This window comes from Ixodes scapularis, unplaced genomic scaffold (genome assembly GCF_016920785.2).
Source record: "Ixodes scapularis isolate PalLabHiFi unplaced genomic scaffold, ASM1692078v2 PGA_scaffold4__175_contigs__length_147842914, whole genome shotgun sequence".
NCBI classification, from domain to species: Eukaryota; Metazoa; Arthropoda; class Arachnida; order Ixodida; family Ixodidae; genus Ixodes; species Ixodes scapularis.
This window is the reverse complement of record NW_024609879.1, coordinates 19,220,618-19,243,686: the sequence shown is the minus strand read 5'-3', so window position 1 is coordinate 19,243,686 and position 23,069 is coordinate 19,220,618. Positions and strand designations below refer to the sequence as shown.

General features: G+C 46.1%; 1 protein-coding gene across 1 annotated transcript; it reads right to left on the bottom strand.

The window, feature by feature from the left end:
• Nucleotides 1-142: 142 nt before the first annotated feature.
• On the bottom strand, nucleotides 143-22,342 carry LOC120842984. Its single transcript, XM_042293514.1, has 3 exons — nucleotides 20,583-22,342; nucleotides 17,124-20,479; nucleotides 143-243 (listed from the first exon to the last, which is right to left on the bottom strand). The coding sequence occupies exons 1-3, from the start codon at nucleotides 22,340-22,342 to the stop codon at nucleotides 143-145; spliced, it is 5,217 nt and encodes a 1,738-aa protein (XP_042149448.1).
• Between the last annotated feature and the right edge of the window lie 727 nt (nucleotides 22,343-23,069).

Here is a 23,069-nt window from a genome sequence, read left to right as displayed (position 1 = left end):
CCACTCATCAAGCCCTCTGGTCCACTAGCGAGGCACTGGAAGCTCGGTGGACCGGCTCGTCTGACTTCCAGAGAGGAGGACTCGGCTGATTAAGCCGGGTAGCGTTCACCCTGCTTGGGTTACGAAGGCCCCCGCGAATCTCTTAAGGAAGTCCAGCTATCGCGTCCACAGTTGCCTCTCTGTCCCTCGGCGAAAGCCGCTTGGCAATGACGCCTTCGCTCGCGCCGCGACATTGAGTGCGCTCTGGAGTCACGAGAGACTTCAGTTACGCGGTTAGTTCTCAGACCTACTTTTTTGCAGCAAAAACAGTCAGCACAATGTCGTTGCTGCCCGAATATACATGTTTTATTCTCAATGGGATATAAAGTTGGATTAGTTGGCCCGAATGTATTACGAAAAACAACGCGAAAAGATACGACGGGCGACGAGAACTGACATGACATGGGTTTTTCCAGTTTTCGTTCTTCGTCCGTATTTTTTCGCTCTTTTTGCTGTAATACTTTATTCTGTACCTTCGCTTAAAGCTGGCGAATTTTTTGATCTAGCAAACGCTTTTCTAAAAACAATTTCGTCTCCGCCTCTGTTAGAGCTGAGAGTTTCGCACTTTTCGATACAAACTTACATCTACTCATCTGTCTCAACACTACCGGTTTCTCACTTGTACTGGTTCCTAGTGAAATAGCACAAAAAGGCGATCGTCCCCAGTAACCCTAATCTTTCAAAAACTTCCCTTCTTATATTCCTTGTTCAAACCCCATAAGTTTTGTATTTCCCAATAGTAAATCACGGACGGAGCCTTTCAAAGGCAGCTGCCACTTCAGTTCTCTTTTTGGCCTTTTCGGGACTTTCAGCGAAACATCATTTTCAAATTTACCGGGAACGTGTTACAATGCCGAACCTCATCCACCAGCTGTTGTCATTGTGGCGTTTGTTTAGTAGTATAATTGTTCATTGATTTGTTTTATTTTATTTTAAGTCCCCGCTACCGTGTGCACGTGGGTCAAATCAAGGACGCCTAAGCAGCATTTTCATAATCAACGTTTTTTCACAATTCAGTCGTGCGCGATTTTGTTTACGATAATGGGCGCAGGAAGCGTAATGGAAAGCAGGCTGTATCTTCTTGTGGCTTCAAGCCAAGATTGAGCTTCACCCTTTTCTACAAATATCGTCACTGAAGAACTCAGCATAAAAAGAAGATCCAGGGTTTCTCCAAGGCAAGAGCAGACACAAGAAGTAATCGTGCCAAATTATAAAAGAATCGCCATGATCTAAACAAACAACACAAAAGATTAGTTCTTGTTTTGTGTTTAACATCAGGACTGGTATTATCTAACATATTGAAAGCACCCAAATAATATTGAAGCGACTGTTCTGCCTGTCGGTTGACTATAGCCTCGCTACAATCCACCCGGACAAGATTCAAATCCGCGGTCAGAAATTTTCTTTTTCGACATCCAATCAAATCGATCCTCGAACTTTCTCTTTCAAACACCCCACAAAAGTTCACGAATGGAAAAATTCGGAGGCCGTACAGTTTTGAACAGAAATCTATAGACCACCGCGAGGTTGCGAAAGCCGCTACCTCCAGCTGGCAGTGCCTTCTGTCGCCATCGTAAAATGTGAGCTGCCCCATTTTATTTGAAGACAAAAATTTTCACTGTACCAGAATAATTTCTCCATTCTTCCATTTCTTTATTTCAGTATATATTTACCTTTTTATTCGTGACATTCTGCTTTAAGCTACGGTGGCAGGACACTAGTTTATACGGCGGTAAGTGCGGCAACGACATGTATGGTGGCTCTTAAAGACAGTGAAAAACGAAAAGCAACAAGAAACGACTACGCCACCAAGAATCCGAGATCATAAAGAACGACGCAGATAAAAACAACGAATGACGAAAAACAAGATCCGATAAAACACGGACCGCTCCGACTGTGACGACAAACGACGATGGCGAAGGACGAATAGCGACGAAGAAAGACTGCGGCAACGATGACGGGAAACGACAAGGCCGACGACAACATCAAACGATGACGTGAACGGCGAGCAACGCCAGCGACGATGAACGATAGCTTTGATAATGAACGACGAGAACGAATAGCGACGGGAAATTACAAAGACGAGTATCAACTAGCGGTGCAAATCGTTATCGAGAGTGCTATCCTTAGTGATAGCCGAACATAACTATCCCAGAAACAAGAACCGTAAAAATTACTATTCATAGTCGGCGTTCGTGTAACTATCGTTAGTAGCATCAATAAGTAATTATTATTACTATTGAATACTCAAACTATCGGTAACTAAAGAAATGGAATGTATAGACGACTTGCGGCAGCTGTGCATGGGCGCTGCCATAACCAACTTTCAGTTTTTGTTTCCTCTTATTCCATTCACTTCACATCATCATTCACACAACAGGACATGTTCTTGTCCGTTTACTTCTACCCAGCGTAGGGCTTTGCGAAGGCTTAAGTGAACGCCCGCTTCATTAACTCGGCGTCTTGGGGAGACGAGAAAAGGGCAGTATCGCGTGTTCTAAAGCTCAGGCATTGTCTAAAGAAGGCAACGCCTGAGCCTTTGTCCCCCAAAACTTCATCACTGGAGGATCAACGGAGGAGCCACGGTGGAAGAAGAGACAAGTGTCTAAACGAGGTCAGCGTCGGTGGCGAATTTTCACTCGGGGTTCTCGGATCTCTCGGCAGGGGCCCTAACGGTTTGGTGGCTTTCGGATCAAAGCGCGCGCTTGCCCGTCACCCGCGCGCGGCGCGTAGGTGGTAGTGGTGCAAACTTTATTTAACTACTTTAGGAAAGCGCAAAGGTCGGGGTGGAGCCCTCAGCTCGTCCGACTGGCGGGCAAGAGCTACAGCTTTCTGCTGTAGCTCTTGCCCGCCAGATCAGGACGAGCTGGTTGTTGGGGAAGAAGCTGCGCAGCGAAACTTCCCAGGCCCCGCGTTCGGAGGAAGGTGGGGAGGGGAAAAGAAAGAGGATAAGGGGACAGACCCACGTAACGTGGTAGAGGGATGAGTAATCTTTGCAAAAGGGTCATTCGGCTGGGTAGTGTTGAGGAAAGAGTTTGTGCAATAAAGCTGTGTGTTTATGTGTTTGTCTGGAGTTGTCTCGAAGCTGTGGTCTCCTCTAGGGTCAGCGTCTTGTGCGGCGGTGAATACTCTCTTCTGTATTCCCTGTAGAATGCTAGAAGGTCCGTGGAGTGCACGGGAGTGGCAAGGTGCTGTGCCTCGTCTTCTTCTTGTGGGTCGAGGACTCGATTCGTTGAATGCCGGCCGCTGGTCGTGGAAGGAGCGGTGGCTCGGAGGATACCAGCTCGAGCCGCAGTGTGCGTACGCCGATTTCCCTCCACGTGTGCGTGACCGGGCGTCCAGACGAGGCTTTGTATGTTATAAATGTGTGTGCGAATAAGGACGGTAGCGTTAAAAGAGACCCAATGCATTTGTGCACTGCGTATAAATGGGTACTTCTTTTAGAGCCACGTGCGTTTCAGACTGTCTTCCAGTGTGCCGAGCCTTAAAGAAGTTATGACATGCCAAAAATAAAATATGAGGTAACAGTACTGCTAAGACCCATTGTATGTTCCTATGATCCTGCTAAATTTGTTTTGAAAATGGCGCGATAGTTTCTTAGATAAATCGATTTATATGCGGGTCCCTCGGAAGGGCGGATCCGGGCGGAGCTGGAGGCTGGCTACGTAGCCAGCCTCCCGTGCGGTGTCCCCGTGCACGCGCTCACAGACTTGGCTCTCTTGGCGTCTCGAGCTTCAGCTTCATCGTTTACCTTCCGCGTTTCGAGCATGCGGTCAGTGACGATTACGTCTATGGCATCGCCCGCAATGTCAAAGTGTTTGACATTGATCGCAGCAGCGATGAGAGTGATGGCTATCAAGAGATGCTGGAAGCTATTCATTTTGACTGCAACCTGCTGGCGACCAGCTCCAGCGACGGCGAGTTACGGACGAACTCGCGGTGGTCACTGTCGTCCGGGAATATCTCGCAGGCGCGTGCAGGGTGGAAGGTCAACGGGCCGAGGGCGAGAGCGAGAATAGCGTTCGGGTTACCGAGTTGCGTGAGCAGTTTTGATTAATGATGGGCCGAACTTTTGCCGAATCGAAAGTTCGGCGCCGAATCTTGGGATTCGGCAAAGCCGAACTTTTGCCGAACTTTTCTAAAGATTCGGCAAAAATACTTTGTTACCAGACTTAACGTTGATATTTCGTTGTTGTTGTTTCTTTCTTACGAAAAAAGGTTTTATGTTTCTTTTCTCTTAACTTAAATGCAACATGTAATGCATATTTACATAGTTATTACTAAATGAGGTGATATTCTACAAGATAAGTGTATCGGTGTCGTTTTTGTGTGTTTACTGGCAATTTTACTGACTCCTTGCAGATGTGGCGTGACAACGAGGTTGGGTAGAAGCGAGCGTGGCGCAGTCACGAATCACGCTACGAGAGTTTCGGTTCTGAGGCATCATCAGCGCAAGCCTGCATGTGTGTGTAACATCCACCTCCTTGGTGTACATTATTAAAATGAAGGCAATAACGCTGCGTTCTTGCTTTCTCTGGGACTCACCGTTTTGCGCGCGAAAACGAATGCAACGGTTGCTGAGCCTTCAGCAGAAGAGATAATATTAATATTGTAAATGTGCATGTTTTTCGATATGAGTCACCTGACGTCAACTTTGCATTAAGTGTGCGTCCCATATTCGCAACGTCTCGTTTTTAGCCTTTAAAATGCCAGTTTCTGGTGTTAGGACACACACGAACGTTTCGGAAGATGAGTGTTAGGAATGTCGGATGTGCAACCTCGAGCATTATAGTTTTGTGTTTAGTTTTATGCAGATAACACTAATTGAAAAAGCAATATTATTTTGTTTTCGAACACGCTACTCCTGAGCCGAAAACAGAATTGTTATATTTGCGAGGAGTGCTTTAAGGCCGGTTCTCACATGCAGTGGAGCGCTGATGTAGCGCTTCTCACGTGCCGTCAGCTACTTATCGTCTGCCATGAGCAACAGTTTTGACGGTGCGATACAAAGCTGGTGAACGCTCCCGTCAGCACGCGCTTAGCGCGAGGTAAGCGCTATGCTTGTAGCGCTCCGCTGCATGTGTGAACAGGCCTTTAGAGTAATTGTCGGCCAGTGTTTCAGAATGCACCGCATCATTAGTCACTTGCGCAGTGGACTGCGTAAATTACTGCTCGATCTTCTATTCTTGAGGAAGAAAATATTGAAGAGAACCACACTCGCTCACAAACGCACAGTTACCGTGTTGCCCAGTCGACACCGCGCCGTAACCGCTGGCTGTACTGCACTGCACGATGGTAACCGCACGACCGCACGGCATCCATTTGCGATCCATGGTTCCGTCGCGTTCTCGCGCGTGCGCAGACATTTGCCGTATTTTTGCCGAATCTTTGCCAAAATTTCCTTCAAAAGTTCGGCAATTGCCGAACTTTTCCGAATCTGAAGTTCGGCAGATTCGGTCCATCACTAGTTTTTATCGTAGCGCGGCGAGGAGAGCTTGGGCGATCATCGGGGCGCCTAGAATGAGAGAGCGTTCATGGTCACGTGGTTTATGGACACCATGGTGTGACTAAGTTGCCCAGTGTTGCCTGGTCGCCAGATGAAAATAAAAAAAAAAAAATCGCAAATTGATTATTGCAATTGCCAGAGCTCCAAAAATCGCGTAACTTGCTGTGTATACTAACTAAGCCTCTGAGCATTCCTTTCAAGAATGATCTATTCGTTTAATTTTCTTATCATAGCCCCTTTAACCAATCGTTCGCAGAAACGGCAGAAACCCCTGGTTCCCTCGCGTGGAAATCTCGCACGTGAGTGCGATACTGAGTCAGACTTGTCCGATACAGTGCCACGTTTGGCGACAGCATTTTCCTAATAGCTTGCTCGCACTCGGTTTTGTTTCCCGTACGCCGGAGTTTTCAAAACTGCGGGTCGCAACTCCCAACAGATTCAGCAGGGAGTCACCAAGCGACTCCTGAACTTCATGGAATGTCATCGAACGTGTGTGCTTTTCGGTGGCGCCAATGAGAAAAGCGGTAGCGGTAAAAGTCTGAATGCAACCGAGGTGCTCTGCATATTTGGACTGGGAGAACAGGCAGCCTTGGTTGCCGCTGACGCTCAGTCAGCTCAATGACGCTTATAAAAAAAACGTGCGCGATGTGCCCAAAAAAAGAAATTGAACAAAGATGAGGCGGGAGAGAGGCAATTCCCTCCCGCCTGCCTCGGGAAGGAAAAAACAATATCTCGTTCCTCCCTTCTTCTCTCGTCCGCTTGGGAGCGCGTCAGTAAAAGGGAGTAAAACGCGCCGTTGCCACCTTTTCACTCCTCTTCTGCTTAAAGTGTATGACGGGGCGCGGCGAGGTGGACGACGAACATCGTTCTACACCGGCGCGCGTTGGGTTCGCCAACGCCGAAGTATAAACAGCCCAGGTTCATTGGTAACGCCGATCCCGTTCGGGGCCTGAACTTACGACGAGGCGACGATGCGAACAGGTCCTCGGCGCGGCAACCATGAGCCGAACCCGCAGCCGCTTCGCTACAACCCTTCAATCATTCAATGTTTCCGACTGTGTCACGGAGCAAAAATGTTTTTGCTTTTTTCTCGTAATTTTAATTTCCTTGTAGGAACTCTCAATATAATTCGAATTTCCAGAAAAAAAAATTTTCCTCCATTTTCCTACTTTCGATTAAGTCCGTTCCTGCGCAAATTTCAAACCACTTCAAAAATAATTGGAGGACCCCTTTAAATCATAGACATAAAAGGATTAAATGCAGTGGCTCTTCGGATAAAATGAATGGCGTTGAGATTAAAATGGGGGTAACTTGCATTAAATTCAGTTGCTAACGAATAAAACCTTAAAAAGGTATATGATAGTTTTGTTAACATATTCAAGAATATTCATGAAAAATCAACTCAAATATGCAGCCAGCACAAAAAAAAGCGTAAACAAGAGAACCAGTGGGTGACAAAAAAAACAAATGTCTTCATGAACTATTATCTAAAACCGGTGGTCTATTATATAATAAAAAATATAATAATCAAATACTGCGGTGCTTTATTTCAAAGTATAGCTTATTAACTAAGCACTTAATATTAGAGAAATACGAGGAAGAAGAAGGCGCTCGGGACACGGGACGATGAGGGCAGACAATTAAAAGGGCGCTGGAGCGGAACGGTTCTCCCGGTTTTATCTTCAACACGCGATATGAATTCAGGGAGCACATAGGAACCAGTGACCTGTTGAAAGACTTATTTGACTATGGAAAGGAAAATATGGACAGAAGTAAATATGTTCTAACTTTATTCGTAGACTTTAGTAGGGCCTTTGAAACAATAAACCATAATATATTACTAGAAAGATTACACAGTACTGGTATTCGGAGAAAGATGCATGACTTATTCCAGAATTATCTGAAAGGGGCCCTGCAAGGACTTTTGTTTACTGGTTTTTAATTTGCACCGAAGCTGAGCGCACTGAACGTAGTAACTTAATGACACCTTTCTTTTCTCGAATTTCGCTTTATTTTAAAAGTTATAGGCAAATTAAAATAACCTCCTTCATGACGTCCTTGGTTGCTCGAGTGGCCGTGAACTTGAGGAGGGGTAGTGAGCTCAGCGAGCGCTCACGGCTGCCGCACTCCGTGTCGGCGACGCGAGAGGGCGTTACTAAAGCATGTCCTGGATAGAGTCACTAAATAAGCTACGTTTTCAGACTACCGAAACTCCCAAACTACGCGTCTGAAGCGCGTCAGGCGCCGCCATCTTGGGTCCGCGTGCAGATGGAGGAGTGACTGTGACTGAGCCAAGCCGAGCTGTAGCCGTCGCCTGCGCCAGCTGCCGCGGCCGCAGCTGTGGCAGCGAATCAGTCGTGTTGTTCGTATCTCGACGTAACACGGAAAATCCGCGTGCTGAGCGACGGACTTCAGCTTGCGCGCGCAGTAAACAGCTAACAGCAGATGGCAGAGGATCGCTGGACCCAAGATGGTGGCGTTGAAAGAACGCGATGATGATGATAGCGACTCACGTGACTGCCGCTGTTCAATGATGCCTCAGCGAACCAGAATATTGTTGAATAGAACAACTCTATTCTCGGCAAAATGCCAAAAAAAAGGAATGCGGTACTCTGAAAGCGTAGCTTATTTAGTGACCTAGTTCTGGATAGGCTATATGCAGCGGGCAGCCAGAGCGGCTCTCATTGCATTTACTGCGTTAATAAACACTAATTCGGCATGACACTTCATTGACCACAAACGACAGCAAACACGGAGTAAAAATCAGTTCAGAATGGGAGCCACTTCGCGCTGCCATACCATGAAACGGCCAAACCGCAAGACAAAGCTATTCGTCGAAGGCCTTCGGAACGCCAGGAGCCGGTCGGATCCTCCATTCCATACGACCGCAGCGCCGCCGCGCACATCTGGGACCACTGATCTCTATGACAATTGCTGGATCGCGCTTCCCCACACCGAAAATGAGGCCACCGTCGAGATATGCTCTAGCGCTGTCAAGCCTAGACAGTTGCCATGGTTACCGTGTGTAGGTCACGTGAAACAGAGGCAAACGTCACGTGACCGCCGCCTTGACAACGCTTCAGCGGCACTCGTAAGATGGCCGACTGGTGGGCTCAATCGCGCAATGGGCTCGAAGCGGGGAAGCGCGATCCAGCAATTGCCATAGAGATCAGTGTCTGGGACCTTTCCGTGTCGGCGCCTGATCCCACTACTCCATTCTAGTATGCGCCGCCTTTTCCACCGCTTGGTGGCGGGTATATCGACGGGTCATTTCTTGTTCCCGTACTTTATAAACTGCATTTGATTCTTTTCTTATCTAAGATACTGAAGAAAAACTACTTTTATCAATAGTTGAAACGGTTCGCGCCACTTATATTTTGTATTTCGAATAAAAAGAAGCCTTTAGCGGCTCTGACCAGTAGTAAGCCCAGGACCAAAGACGTCACATTTTGCGCGCTTTCGTTACCGCGGGTCGCCCCCGTCGGTGGAGGAGGTTTCCGCGTCGTCCGGTTAAAATATGACGCACTGATATTTAGTTACTCTTACTCTCTCCGTGCCCGCTGGCTTGCCCGAACCCCGAGAGACGTGGAAACCGCAAAAAAGTTAGACGCTTAAATATGATTGCAGTGCCTCTTTAATGACCGCTATCAGGTGATACAATTAGGCTCAAAATATAGCAGAAGAATCAGGTCAAGCAGGGAGTACCGCAAGGTACAGTACTCAGTCCACTGCTTTTTAATTTATTCGTTAACGGCCGAAGTCAAATTAAAAAGTGAGCTCTTTTAATTTGCTGACGATGCGGTAATTGTATATGCACAAAAAAATTACGAAGCAGCTGTAAATACAATGGAAGAAGACAGTTATAAATTAAGATAATGGTACTGAAAACATTTAATTGTTTTAAACGATTCGTAAAACAGAAGCATAATGCTTCAGGGACCCGAGAAAACAAATCCTAACTGAATTACCAATAAGAATGCCCCAGCAGAATTGCAATAATTGCTTATACGTTCCGCTGAAATACGCTGATAGGGTCAAATGCCTAGGGATGCACAAAAACAAAAATATTAAACAGGATTTTCATGGTGAGGAAATATGTAAAAACAATTAAGGATGTCAATGGCGCGGATGTATCACATAAAAGATCTGGTTCCCCTAATTACAGAAAGAGTAATGTACAATTCACTGGGCAAGTCCACATTTCAGTATGAAAGAACAGTCTACGTACACTGTGCCAAATATCGACAACTAAAAAGAGAATCGATCACAAAAAGGATAGCCAAAGATATAGGTTACCTAAGTAAAGACATTGATCTGCAAAACTATATGCATAAAGAACTAGGAACGTTACGTTTTAGAGACCAGATAAGGTCTGATAGAATAATAAAACATCTTTTTCAGCAACAAATATGAACTGGAATATGACAAAAGAAAATGTCAAACCGAATCAATTATTTATTGAACCATATATTTATACCAAATAGGGAGAGGCTACAAAAACTTATTCTGTAACCAAGATTCTTAATGAATTACCTGAAGAGTTATTCGAGATGAAATCCCCAAAAATAAAAGAGCTGTCCAAAACCTGGCTACATGACCAGAGTAAAAAGAAAAAAAAAATTAAACGAAAACATTTCACACTGCTTACGTGTAGGAATACGAAAGCATTGCTACACGCAGCGCATTCCTACATGCAGCGCGACACGTCTTCTTTTTCAGACGGAGCTCCGACGGTGGCATCACCGTGGAGCCGGCGCCCGCACCGGCTCCATGGCTTTTGTGATGATGCGTCTGCGGTGCTGTGGTTTTCTTTATGTTTTATTTCTGAAGCGTGTCCGCTTCAGAAATAGGTGGAGGCTCCGGCGTGAAGCGCTCTTCAAATGTGAGCCCGGGCGAAAAGGCTTCCGCAGACTTCGATTGCTGTGGCCGTCACACAGAACTCGAAAAAAAAAAGTGGCGGAGTTCGTAATTGAGCAGCGAAACCACCTCTTGGGGGGTTAGCGTCGAGCTGATACAATGGAAAGCCCGAGACGCAGCTCGAGAGATGGGGATACCGCGGGAGAATTTCAAGACTGGATGGACGGGAAAGTTATGCGAAGGAATGGATTTTCCCTCCGGCAAACAACGTCGATAAGGCAGAAGCTACCATCGGATTACGAAGCAAATACTATAGGGTTTCAGCGCCACGTGATCGACCTGCGCCGCTCGTCGCAAATGCCGTTGGGGCACATTGGCAACGCAGACCAGACTCCCGTTTTCTTGACCATGCCTATGTCAAGGACTGTTAGTGAAACAGGTGCCCCCCAAGTTTGCATAAGGACTACAGGAAACGAGAAGACGCGGCTAACCGTGATGCTGGCCTGCTTGGCGGATGGACACAAGTTGCCGCCATACATCATTTTCCGGCGCAAAACCATCCCGAAGGAGCTGTTCCCCAGGAATGTGATTGTCCACTGCCACGGAAAATGATGTATGGCGGCAACCTGTGTCCATCCGCCAAGAAGGCCAGCATCACGGTTAGCTGCGTCTTCTCGTTTCCTGTAGTCCTTATGCGAACTTGGACACTCCGCTTATGCTTGACCGGGTCAAGACTGTGTGGTGCTGACGGCCAGGTGCGCTCCTTCACCCCGCCTCCATCCCGGTTCTAGACTCATTTCGCGGTCACCTCCAAAGTGAAGATGATAGGGGAAACTCGAACGCAGCTCGCTGTTAATAGGGAGTTTTCGTAGATCGTTTCCGCTGTCCCGCAACGCTCTCCGCAACCAGCTACGCTAGCCGGAACTCGACAGTCAAGGCCATCGGCGCGCCGGCGCAGTAGCGGCTGCTTCGTTGCGGAGGGCTTAGCGGAGCGGGAAACGCGGTCTACGAAAACTTTCTAATAGGGAGTTGTAGTAGATCGTTTTTCTCCTCCGCTACGGTATCCCCGAAGAAAACGCCGCAGCTGCGCCTGCGCGCCGCCAGCCTTCTCTGCATAGTTCAAGGTCCTGTGGCGGATTACGGAGCGCTATCCGGGTGCTTAGCGGGCTGCGGGAACGGTCTACTACAATTCCCTATTCCCGCAGGTATGACGTCCGTGCTGGAGCCGTTAGACGTCTGTCTGAATAAGCCTTTTAAGGATAGCATGCGGCAGCTGTATGGAGACTGGATGCGTAAAAATCGGGCTTCGACATTTTCGGGTAGGATAAAGCGACCAAGCGCCGCCAAGATTGCCGAGTGGGTGTGCGCCGCGTGGTACAGCCTCTTGCACGACATGGGGGTTTGCGCGGACCTGGATGTCGCGGAGGATCACTTCATCTGGGAGGAAGAAAACAACAAAGAGGGCGACGATGGCGATGAAAGCGATGAGTGAAATTCGGGTGGAACACTTAATCACCAATGGCGAAAGCGACGAGTAAGCTAAACTCGCTTTATTTTTAGAAACCGGCAGGTGTTCGCCATTATGCGCAAAAAATAAGGCTACTTTTTTTCCTTCACTTCACTCGCATTACATTCGTGTTCTTTTTTTCTATTTTTTTGGCGCTGTGAAAAGTCACTTTTTGCGTTACAATCGGGGTCGCGTTACATTCGAGTAAATACGTATATAAAGTCTTGTATCTAGTGCTTTAGCAGCATGACTTCAATGATTGATTGACGATGTGTGTATGCATGTATATATGTATGCATGTTGATTTGCATCAAGTTCAAGTGCATGATTCTGCAGGCCCGCGGAAAAAGCTGTCACGGACAGCTTGACGAAGCCACAGGACCCCCAAGTTGACGTTTGCACAGTAGCAGCACAGAGAAGAAAAAAAAGAACTTTGCGTACAGTATGACTTCGTAGTACTTACAAAAAACACAGACGAAAAATGCACTACACAAGTCGACATCACAATCGCGTGAGACAAATAATAAAAACAAACTTCACAATGATCACAAGTCATATACAGCAAAAATGCAACGTACAGTCAGATTCTTGTGTAAAACACAAAACAAAATATAGATACATGCAGAATTATAGCAAACACGTGCGGGGAAACAACCACACGCGACGCTCGTATTCGTAACCAAACGACGAAAATTCTTCTTACCATTTTCCTTTTTATGCAGAAAGAAATATTTTGGTGGTGAAATAGGTATGCAACGCTTTGAATGAGTTATCTTTCAGTGCGCTATCTTTATCATTCAATCTATTTAGTAATCAGGGCAGTTTGTATCGCCGCGTCTCTTGCCGGAACGCTGTAATATATACGTTATTACCTTTCAAGGTTCGCTACGGCGCGTTCTGTAGGATTACTCTGCAAGCCAGCTAGATTGTTTAAAAACGTTAGCTGAACTTTGATATCTTGCTTAAATGATTTGCAAAGCATATAGTTATAAATGCTTGTGATTCGTAATACGCTATTTTAAAAAAAATAATTCAGATGTATGAAAGTTAAGAAGCACATTTTCTACAATTCGCAGGCACCTTTTCTGTGGAACATGAATTTTATGTTGCTTTTCTTGTGTGGTGGATACCCATACTACGTGACAGTAGTTGAGTTGGGCTTAATACATACTGTTCTAGATTAGAAGCATAATACTTCGTGCCAGTATGTTTCGATTGTGATAGGCAAGCCCGCCTATTTGGGACAGTTTAACAGTTAGGGATTCAATATGGTGCGTCCCCCGACAAATTTTGTTGAAAAACAACACCTAGAGTCTTAAAGCTAGATAGAAAAACAATAGCAGTAGAATTTAACAATCATTGCTGATGCACTATTATATTTTTGTTTTGCTCCGATATAAGACTGCTTTGGTTTTGTTTGTATTTATTTTAAGCTGTTTCGACGTGTTCACTTATTTAATCCTGGTAACGTTCTCTTTGCTTTATCAACTAAATCATCGGTTGACATCCCCGTAAACAAATTTTCTGGTATCGTCCGCATAAATAATGAATGCTGCATATTGGCCAACGGTAGTAATGTCGATATACATATTAAAAAGAAAAGTATACAAAAGGCTGTCTTGTGGCACGCCACAAGTGAGAGGAAGTGGATATGAGAAATTATCATCGATGCGGACTGTTTGAATGTCATGGCCTAGATACGACATGATCAAAGATGCAGCCTTTCCACGAAAACCATAACGATGAAGTTCCTGAACCAATACTATGGGTTTGATATGATCAGATGCCTTCGTAAAATCAACGAACGGTCCAAGAACCAGCCTACCTTCTTCAAGTGCACTCAGGATTAACTCCTGCGCGAGAAATGCCGATTCTGCACCTAATTCTTTACAAAAAAAAAAAAAAATTGCGATCTACATAGGACGTAATTTTTTTTTTTTTGCTCAAATTCGCCAAGACTGTTTAAATAAACTACTGCTAGTGCTTCTTAAAAAAATGGAAGTATTCATACGGGACGGTAGTTACTCATGTCGTCTTTATCACCTGCTCTATGTATCACAGTTACACGGGCCACCTGCATTTTAGAAATAAAGATAACGTGACGAAGACAAAGATGAAATATAAGCGCAAGAAAATCACCAACATATTTAATAGGTTTCATCTGAATTCCATCAAATTTATAATTGTGGTAATAACTTCATATTTCTTTACCGGGTTCAGAAAAATTGAACTGTGGTTTAACGGGGTCTTTGTTAGGTTACTACGCACTATAGTGGTATTAACAACGTTGACGAAATGTTTATAAAAAGCATCTGCAAGTTCTTTCCCAGATAATATACCGTTATTTATGTTAAGCTTAGCAACTTTTTTTCAGGGAACAGATTATGCCTTAAGACGGCATTAAACCTTTTCCACATAATATCAGAACGCCCTGCCGTTGAACTGAATTGATTTGCTAAGTAATCCCGTCTCGCATTTTTGAGTTATTTATCTAGTCGGTTACGTCGAGTTTTAAACGCATGTAATATTTCTGTGTCTGCTTTTAATAAATCGGCCGTGGAGATTTTTTTTTATACTCGCGGGGAGCTCGGAGATGACTCGCGGTTTGAGTATTCTTCTCTTTGTTTTGACTCGTACATAAGAAAAAACTCTCCGCACATATCGGTTTTACAATGTTAGGAAATGCCTCATATGCATTGTTTCCGTCATCGTTGGTAAATACATTTTACCAAGTTGTCTGTACAATTGTTTCTCCAAATATTACAAGTTTCTTTGGGTGATCTTTACTAATAATTGCGCCGGTTGTAATGTTTTATTTCTTACGTGCCCCTTTGAGCAAAATAAATTGTATAACTGTTTGCTTAGATCGCAGGCTAATACCCCTGCCTTTACTTGGTTATAGCTTATATTTGTAAAAATTAAATCAATTAAAGATGATGAATGTTCAGTCACTCCTGTGGGTAAGCTAATTACGTTCCGTAAATTATGCAGCTTCAGTGGAAAGTCCAGTTTAGACTCTATGGAATCATTTTTTTATTTTAATATTTATGTCGCCAACACTGCCAAAATTCAAATGATGTGTAGTGGCACGGTCAAAAATTACCTCTAGTTTACCTAAAAAAAGTAGTATGTTGCCATTGGAGCGGCGGTGGCAAACATACATTATTTTCCTTTGTAGTTTTATAAACAAAATATTACCTCGTGCTTAGAAAAAATCACTCAATGTTTCACAGTTATTTTGCTATTTAAGTAAAATGCACACCCCACCACCGTGGCCGCTGGAGCGATTTCAATAAACGGTGCGATAAAATAGGTTACGAAACATATTTGTTTCACCAGCAGACCAGGTCTCGCTTAGGAATATGCCTCCAAATAAGGAATCCAACAAAATACACGAATGAAAATAAATCAAAGACATGAATCAAAATAAGGAATTCGACAAAAGTCGGATTCCTTATTTTGAACTGAGCGTACTACATTCAGGTGAAAGCATTTGAAAGATCGCAGCAACGGTTTGCCAACGTGCCCTTCAAAAGCTTGTGGAAGCAGTTATGACTCGCTATCTGTTTTTGCCATTTATCGCTCTTTTGGTTTATGTCTTATGCAAGCTTATCTAATCTGCAGTACTGGAAACTGCCACTGGCCTTTCTCCGTCAACTTTGCGCACCAGAACTCGCCCATTGCTGTGCCATACGTATTTGTGATTAATTTTTCTTTTCGTTTTTCGTTTCTCGTTTTTTCGTTTCGAAAAGGAGCGAATGGTTTCTTCGAATCACGTTTTCCGATACAAATAGAGTGTCCTCCAAATCACGCAGCTTCTTTCTACTTTGCCACTACTTGTCGCTATCGGCCTGCTTCGTAAAGCGGCAGATTACGCCTGGCGATTCATCTTTCTTTGATGTCAGACGGTGAACGGCTGCTACCTCATTTTCCGTAAGCTGTAACAGCTAGTTGACAATTTGGGGCAATCAAACTCTCTGTCATACAATAAAAGCTAATGAGTGGTTTTAGAGGAGTCGAAAAGTGAGAAGGGCATTGTCTTTTAATTCAAAGGACAATAGTTAATTTTATGCTAACGTATGCAGTGTAACGAATTATAATAAAAAATAAGCTTGTGCTACGAATTTTTCTGCTCCAAATTAACTGTTCATTGATATAAAGGGTGCTATTAAACCGATTCAGTCCAATCACATCACTGAAAGTTTTATAATAAAATATTAATCAAATCAACCAGAAAGGGATGATTTCATGCCAGAAACTTATATCTAAAATAAGATGACGCCGTTTTTTCAGCTTGATTCCAGCTTCCACCAAAAACATAATTTTAGTAAAAGCTCAAACTGTTACAACTTATGGTATGCACCCGAACTGCCTAACTTAGAGCAGTGTTTCAGTTAATAGATATGTTCGTCACAGGGCATATGCGATGTCGGTGCTTACTGAGCCTGACTTACATCAGGAGATGTTCGACTTAGGGTAGTTTTCGAGATCGGGGGATTCACCATAGCTAGATTGGCAGAGGATGTAACTGACTAATCCAGGGGAGTGTAGTTGCAATACTTTCACATGTACTGAATAAATATATAAATACGTGAATAAATGAAGAAATAAAAAGCTTATAAGTTTGTCCATGTAGGAGCACAAACTGAAGAAGTATAAGTTAAAAGAAGTTATACGTTTTCTTCTAACGAAGCCTATCTCACATTTTAACATAACATTTCTTGCAGACGACTCGTGGGCATGAACTCGGAGGAAGGGTCTCGGCGGTCTTCATGGACAGTGGCTCTGGTGCACACAATGGTCCAAGGGGCCCTTCGAGAACTTTTGAAGTTCAAGAAAAAGTGGTAGGTAAACTTAGCACCATAGTTTGTTTCAACATTAGAAAAACAGGATTGTCTCCTCTCACATAGCCCCCCCCCCTCTTTCCACTTGAGCAGAGAGAACGCTGGAGAGGAGGCGAGTGGAAAGGAGGATATTACTAATCATGATGACCAGAGCTTTACGGAAGCGCTTTGGGCTGCGTTTCTTAACTGCGACACACCATGGAGGAGGAGGAGGAATAAACTTTATTATAACTTGAGCAGACGAAAGCTTGTGGGTCGTCCCCAGGTGGGTGGCTGCCTCAGTCCAGGATGCCATGGTCCCGCGCTGCCAGTCTGGCCCTGTTCACCAGTCGTAACTGGTCCTCAGGTTTTAAGCTGGTCAGCTGGTCCTCCCACTGCTCCGCGGTTGGTCGGGAAATGGGGGGTATGGAGGTGTTGTGCATGCACTCCCATACCATATGGTAGAGAGTGTTAGGCACTCGACAGTTTTTACAGTCGTAGTCATATTGAGTTGGGTACATTGCGTGAAATAATGTGCCGTGCGGGAAAGTGTTAGTTTGTAGCTGTCTAAGTGTCACGGCGTCCTCTCTGGATATTGTAGGGTGTGGGGGAGGGGAGGTTCTCCTCCCTAGTCTGTAATGCGCTAGAATGTCGGTGTATCTTTTTGGAACGCCCTCGTCTGTATCCGCTGGAGCACGGTCGCCCAGCGAGGTAGCCCGGAGAGAGTGTTCTCGGGCAGCGGCATGCGCCGCTAGATTACCCGCTAGGGTTTCATGTCCTGGGGTCCAGACTATGACTATTTCGGGGGGATCTTTGATTTTTTTTAACGTTTCGAGGGCCAATCGTGATATTCGGCCTAGTTGGTAATTTCTGCAGGCGGCTTGTGAGTCTGTTATTATCGTGAGGAGTTCCTTGCCTGTCGTCGCCGCAAGAGCGATTGCTGTCTCCTCTGCTGAGTCCGTGTCTGGGGTCCTCACGGAGGCCGCCGCGATTTCTTCTCCCTTGTTGTTTACCACGCTAATCGCGTGTGCTTTCTTTCCCTTGTATTTCGCTGCGTCTGTGTACCGCACGCGGTCATCGTCTCTCTCGTAGGTCTTTCTCAGTGCTCTCACTCTTGCCATTCGTCGTTCTTTGTTGTGTTCTGGATGCATGTTGCGAGGAATGGATGCAACTGTGATATTGTCTCTTAGTTGTAATGGAATCCTTTGCTTACTTCTTGACTCGTCTTCGATTCCGTAGCCCAGTCTTCTTAAGGTGTCCCTGCCTGTACTGGTGAGCTTAAGTCTTTCAACCTGGCTCACCTTGTGTGCTTCTGCCAGCTCTTCCCATGTGTTATGTATACCCAATCGGAGTAGTTTCTCTGTGGAGGTTGTTGGGGAAAGCCCCAAGGCCAGTTTGTATGTCTTGCGAATGAGTGTGTTAATCTTCTCGCGCTCGCTGTTTTTGAGCCCCAGATACGGGGTCCCGTACGTTATTCTGCTGATGACGAGTGCTTGAATGATTCTCAAAGTGTCTTGCTCCTTGAGGCCGTGGTTTCTGTTTGTTACCCGTTTTACTAGGTGCGTAACTTGTGTGACTGTTTCTTGGAGTTTTTGCACTGTGGCGATCCCTGCACCATCCTTCTGAAATACTACTCCCAGGACACGGAGCACGTCGACTTGTGGGATGTTATCTTCATGTAGAGTTAGTACGGGGTCTGGTGTTTCCGGTGGAGGACGACCTCTCGCCCTCTTTTTTAGCACCAAAAGTTGCGATTTATCCGGAGCGCACGAGAGACCACAATCTTTCAAATATCTCTCGGTCCTGTTCACCGCTTCTTGCAGAGCGTCTTGCTGCATTCCTGCCGACCCCGACGTCGTCCATATGGTAAGGTCGTCCGCGTAGATTGCATGGCTGAGACCTTTAATGTCTTTTAGAAGGAGCGGTAGACCCCTCATTGCAATATTGAAAAGCAACGGCGAGATCACCGATCCCTGAGGGGTTCCCTTTTGTGGAGCCTTGATCTGTTCGGTCCTTAGGTTTCCCAGGCCTATGGTCGCTGTCCGGTCTGTGAGAAAGTCACGGACGAAATTGTAAGTCTTTTGGCCGCAGTTTGTCCTTTGTAAGCTGTCTAGCACCGCACTGTGGGAGATGTTGTCAAACGCCCCTTTGACGTCCAATGCTAGAATTGCGCTCTTGTGCTGCGTGCTGAGGTTGTCTATTACATCCTCTTTGAGTTGAAGAAGGATGTCTTGGGTCGATAGGAGAGGTCTGAATCCAAACATCGTGTTAGGGAGGAATTCGTTCTCCTCGAGATACGGGGATAATCTGTTGTGTACCATGTGCTCGAATAGCTTTCCCACACACGATGTGAGGGATATTGGTCTCAGGTTCTGCACAGTGATCAGTTTGCCCGGTTTTGGGATCATTGTCACATCCGCGTGTTTCCAGCATGCCGGTATCTTCCCGGTCTCCCAGCTCTCATTGATGTGCTTAAGGAGACACTCCGTGGCTCTGTCGTCCAGGTTACGGAGCGTCTTGTTGTTAACTCTGTCCCTTCCTGGGGTCGTGTTTCTCGTCAAGTTCCTGAGCGCCGCCACTATCTCTGCCCTGCTGAAGGGTTGATCCAACTCTGGGTTGGATTTTCCCTCGTAGTCCAGGTGAGTGATCGTCGTCGTCTGTTGTTGTTGGTTGCCAATGTATTTTTCAGTGATGGCTTCGAGCACGTCTTCCTCTGAACCCTGATAGTTGTGGATGAGGCGTTGAATATGTTGGCACGTGACCTTCTTTGACTCGGTCTTTGCCAGCAGCGACCTAAGTATTGCCCATGTTTTGCGATTGCTCAGGGTACCCTGTAGCCGGTCGCATAGCTGATTCCAGTTTTGTATTCCGAGTTTCTCTGCGTACTCCTCAGCTTCCCTGGTCAACAGGGCAATGCGGACCTTGAGCTTGCGGTTTCTCTTTTGTTTCTTCCATCTTTTTAGGAGGCCCTGTCGGGCCTCCCAGATGTGGAGTAAGTGCGGGTCAACTTCGGGGTTGTCCGAAGTGAGTTGTATCGTCTTTGTGTGCTTGGTTACCTCTTCCATCACTTGCCTGGTCCATTCTTCAATATCGTCCATGTCCGCTGGGTGTTCCACCTTTCGGAACGCGGTCCAGTCCGTGATCTTCGCTTGTCCCGTTCTCAATGGAGTCTTGTTGTGTCGGAGTTCGGTTTGAATTATATAGTGATCGCTTCCTAGGGTTTCTTCCAGCCTTGTCCATTCGATTTGCCGTATGCCCTTCGAGAAAGTTAAGTCGGGGCTTGTGTCCCTGGAGATGCTGTTTCCAATCCTGGTTGGACACTGAGGGTCGTTCCACAGCGTCAGTTGGTGGTGCTGAGCCGCGTTGTGCACATCCGTGCCCTTCTTGTTGGTTTTGTGGTATCCCCACGCTACATGCGGTGCGTTGAAGTCCCCAACTACGAGTATCTTCTGCCCTTTGGTAACTTTCTTTACCTCCCTCAGGAACTTGTCCAAGTCCCTTAGGTTGTCCGAGGGCGGGCTGTAAACATTCAGGATAAATAGACTCTGTAATGTCTTCTTTTGTGGTATCATCTCTATCAAAGTGTGCTCAATTCTGTGGCCGATTTGGTGTTGTTGTGTTGTGTGGTGTTTCTTGGTGAGGATGGCTGTCCGGTTTTTTCCTTCGGCTATGTGTGTCTCGTAGCCCCGTATCTTTATGGTGTCTGTTTCTGTTTCTTGTAGCGCGATGATATCCGGTTGATGAAGGCTGATAAATTGTAGTAGATTTTGTCTTTTCCGGTTAATCGATCGGCAATTCCACTGCCAGATTTTGAGGATTTGGGCCGCGTCTTTCTTTCCCGTCTCTTTACTCTCCATTGTGGGTTCTGATCGTTTCTTCTGTCAGCGCATCCCCTCCTGGCGACGTTTTCGGCTTCTTTCGGGCTTGTTCCCTTTCCTTCTCAAGGTCGGAAATACGTTGGTTGAGCTCATCACCCATCTTGCCCATCTGGGCATTGAGGGTCTCCCCCATTCGATCAATCTTGGCGTTGAGGGTCGTACTCATTTGGATGATGGTTGGATTAACGTTTTCAAAGACCTTATTCACGGTTTCCATCATGTTGCTCATTTTATGTTCAACTGCTTTTGTCATCTGGCTCATTGTCTGATCAATCTTCTGATCGATCCTCTCATCTAATTTGTTCATGTGATATTCCATTTTTTGTTCGAGGTCCTCCGGCAGAGGTGTCGGAGCTCGCGGCGGTATTTGCGGCAGTTGTTGCTGCTGTTTCTGCATCTGCTCTATAAACTGTTGCAGTTTCTGCTCTAGGGCCTGTTCCCTAGCCTTCGCTTTTTTTTCGTTGTTTTCTAAGCGCCAGATAAGCTCCGCGTTCTGTTTCTTAAGTGTGTCTATGGTCTGCTCGAAATGTGCGTTACTTGAATCCTGCTGCGTGACCGGCAGTGGTGGAAATGGGTCTGGAGCATTGGGAGAGTGGGACCCCAGCTGGGGCCAGCTCACCACTCTGTCCTGCGGCAATGACGTCCGTTGCTGCTGCTCGAAAGGGCGGTCGTTTGCACCTCCCGTCCAAGCGGCTTGTTTACTTTGCGATTTGCTTCTTTCCCTTACGTGTAACGGTGGGGGACTTGGTTTGAGTCGTTTCTGGCATTCCTTGCTTGCCGTTTCGTGGGGTTGGTAGCACAGCTTGCACTTAGGCTGACACTCGTGATTGTCTTGAGGATTTTCCGCTCCGCATCGGTTGCACCTGTTTGTGTCCGGGTTGGGACAGACGTCCTGTCTGTGGCCGACATTCCCGCAGGCTCTGCAGTACTGCACGGATCTGCGGTGGGGCCGGCATCGGGTGAACACGCTACCCGCTTTCACGTAGAATGGCACGTGCGGTCCCTCAAACGTGAGTAGCGCCGAGCTGGATTTTCCGAGCATTCTTGCGTGCAGAATGCTGTAGCCGTTGACTGAGATAAGTTCTTTAAGTTCCTCTTCTGTTGTTCCTGCTTCTATTCCGTGCACCACTCCTCGTACGGTGCCCGGGAGCGGTTTTAGGTAAGGCATGAGTTCGTACAAGGCCGCGCCTAGCTGTATCTGGGTGATCATGCTCAGCTTCATGGCGTAGTCCTCGTCCGCAGTACTTGCGATGATCAAATTCTGAGCCCATTGCGTCTGGATCGTCACATTCGAGTAGAAGTCTTTGAATGGAAAACCGCCTGCTGTGGCGATGCCTTGCGTGAGGCTTTTATCAGACCACGAAGAAAGCTTGAGGCCCGTTCTTGGTCTGTATACTACCTTGTATTCATCCTCTGGTAATGGTGGCAACATGCGTTTCCTTGGTGGCGTGTTGTTGCCTCCGCGGGTTCTTCCGTCCCCGCGTCGCTGTTGCTGCAGTTGGTTGTTGGTCGGTTGCATCTTTGGGTTGGTCAGCCCACTCGTATCTTCTTTTAGATTCTGGGCGCTGTTCGCCTTGCTGCTTCCTTTTATGCGGTTCTCATCCGCTGTTTTCTGGCTTTTTCTTTCTTTGAGAACTTCGTACCACGGGCCAGGCTGGCTCAGCGTCCTGCCGCTGTTTTCATCGAACTCCATGTGCGTGCCGCTCGTTCTGGTACTCGCGCTGTTCTCCATGTCTATCTCGTTGTTCATTCCCTGCTTTGTTACTTGCGTATGTATCATGCTTGCGGGGCCCGAAGGCCCGCGCGCAAAGCGGGTTTCGGCGTTGGGTCTCGCTTATTTCTTTCTCTCGGCGGGTGCCCCGTGTTCGAGTATAGCCAAGATGGCGACCGCTTGTATTCCTGGTGAGGCTTAGCTCTCCGCATACGAGGTAGATCTTTCCAAGGTGGAAATTTGGCCGAAAAATTCACTCACTTGTGCAGCTGTGGTATCCCTCGGTGCCGCTTTTCTTGGTGAATTGAATGACACTGAAGATTATAAGGATATTTTGGTACTTTCGCGTTAACTGCCTAAAAAGGGCAGGAGCCCATGTGGAGCAATTCTGCTTCGCTCGGCCCCCTGGTGTCTTTTCACACACCATGGGTAATATTTTTTTTATTTATCTGATAATTTTTTTATCAAAACTACTTATCCCCATAGGGAGATTTTAGTATTGAGCCGAGAGTCGTTGTTTGTTCATTCATTATGAAAAATTAATTCTCTATTTATTTTTCCAGTTAAAGTTTTAGTTTGATAACAGATTATTCTATCTAGTGGCTGGTACTATTAATTTTGGAAATAGATGTTACGAATTTTGAGACAATAGACACTTGGCTTTCCTTCACAATGTGTTCGTTGCAATGGGTCAGTATCATCAGGACCCAAGAACGTATATTTGACCTTCTGATTTTTTTTTAATTTA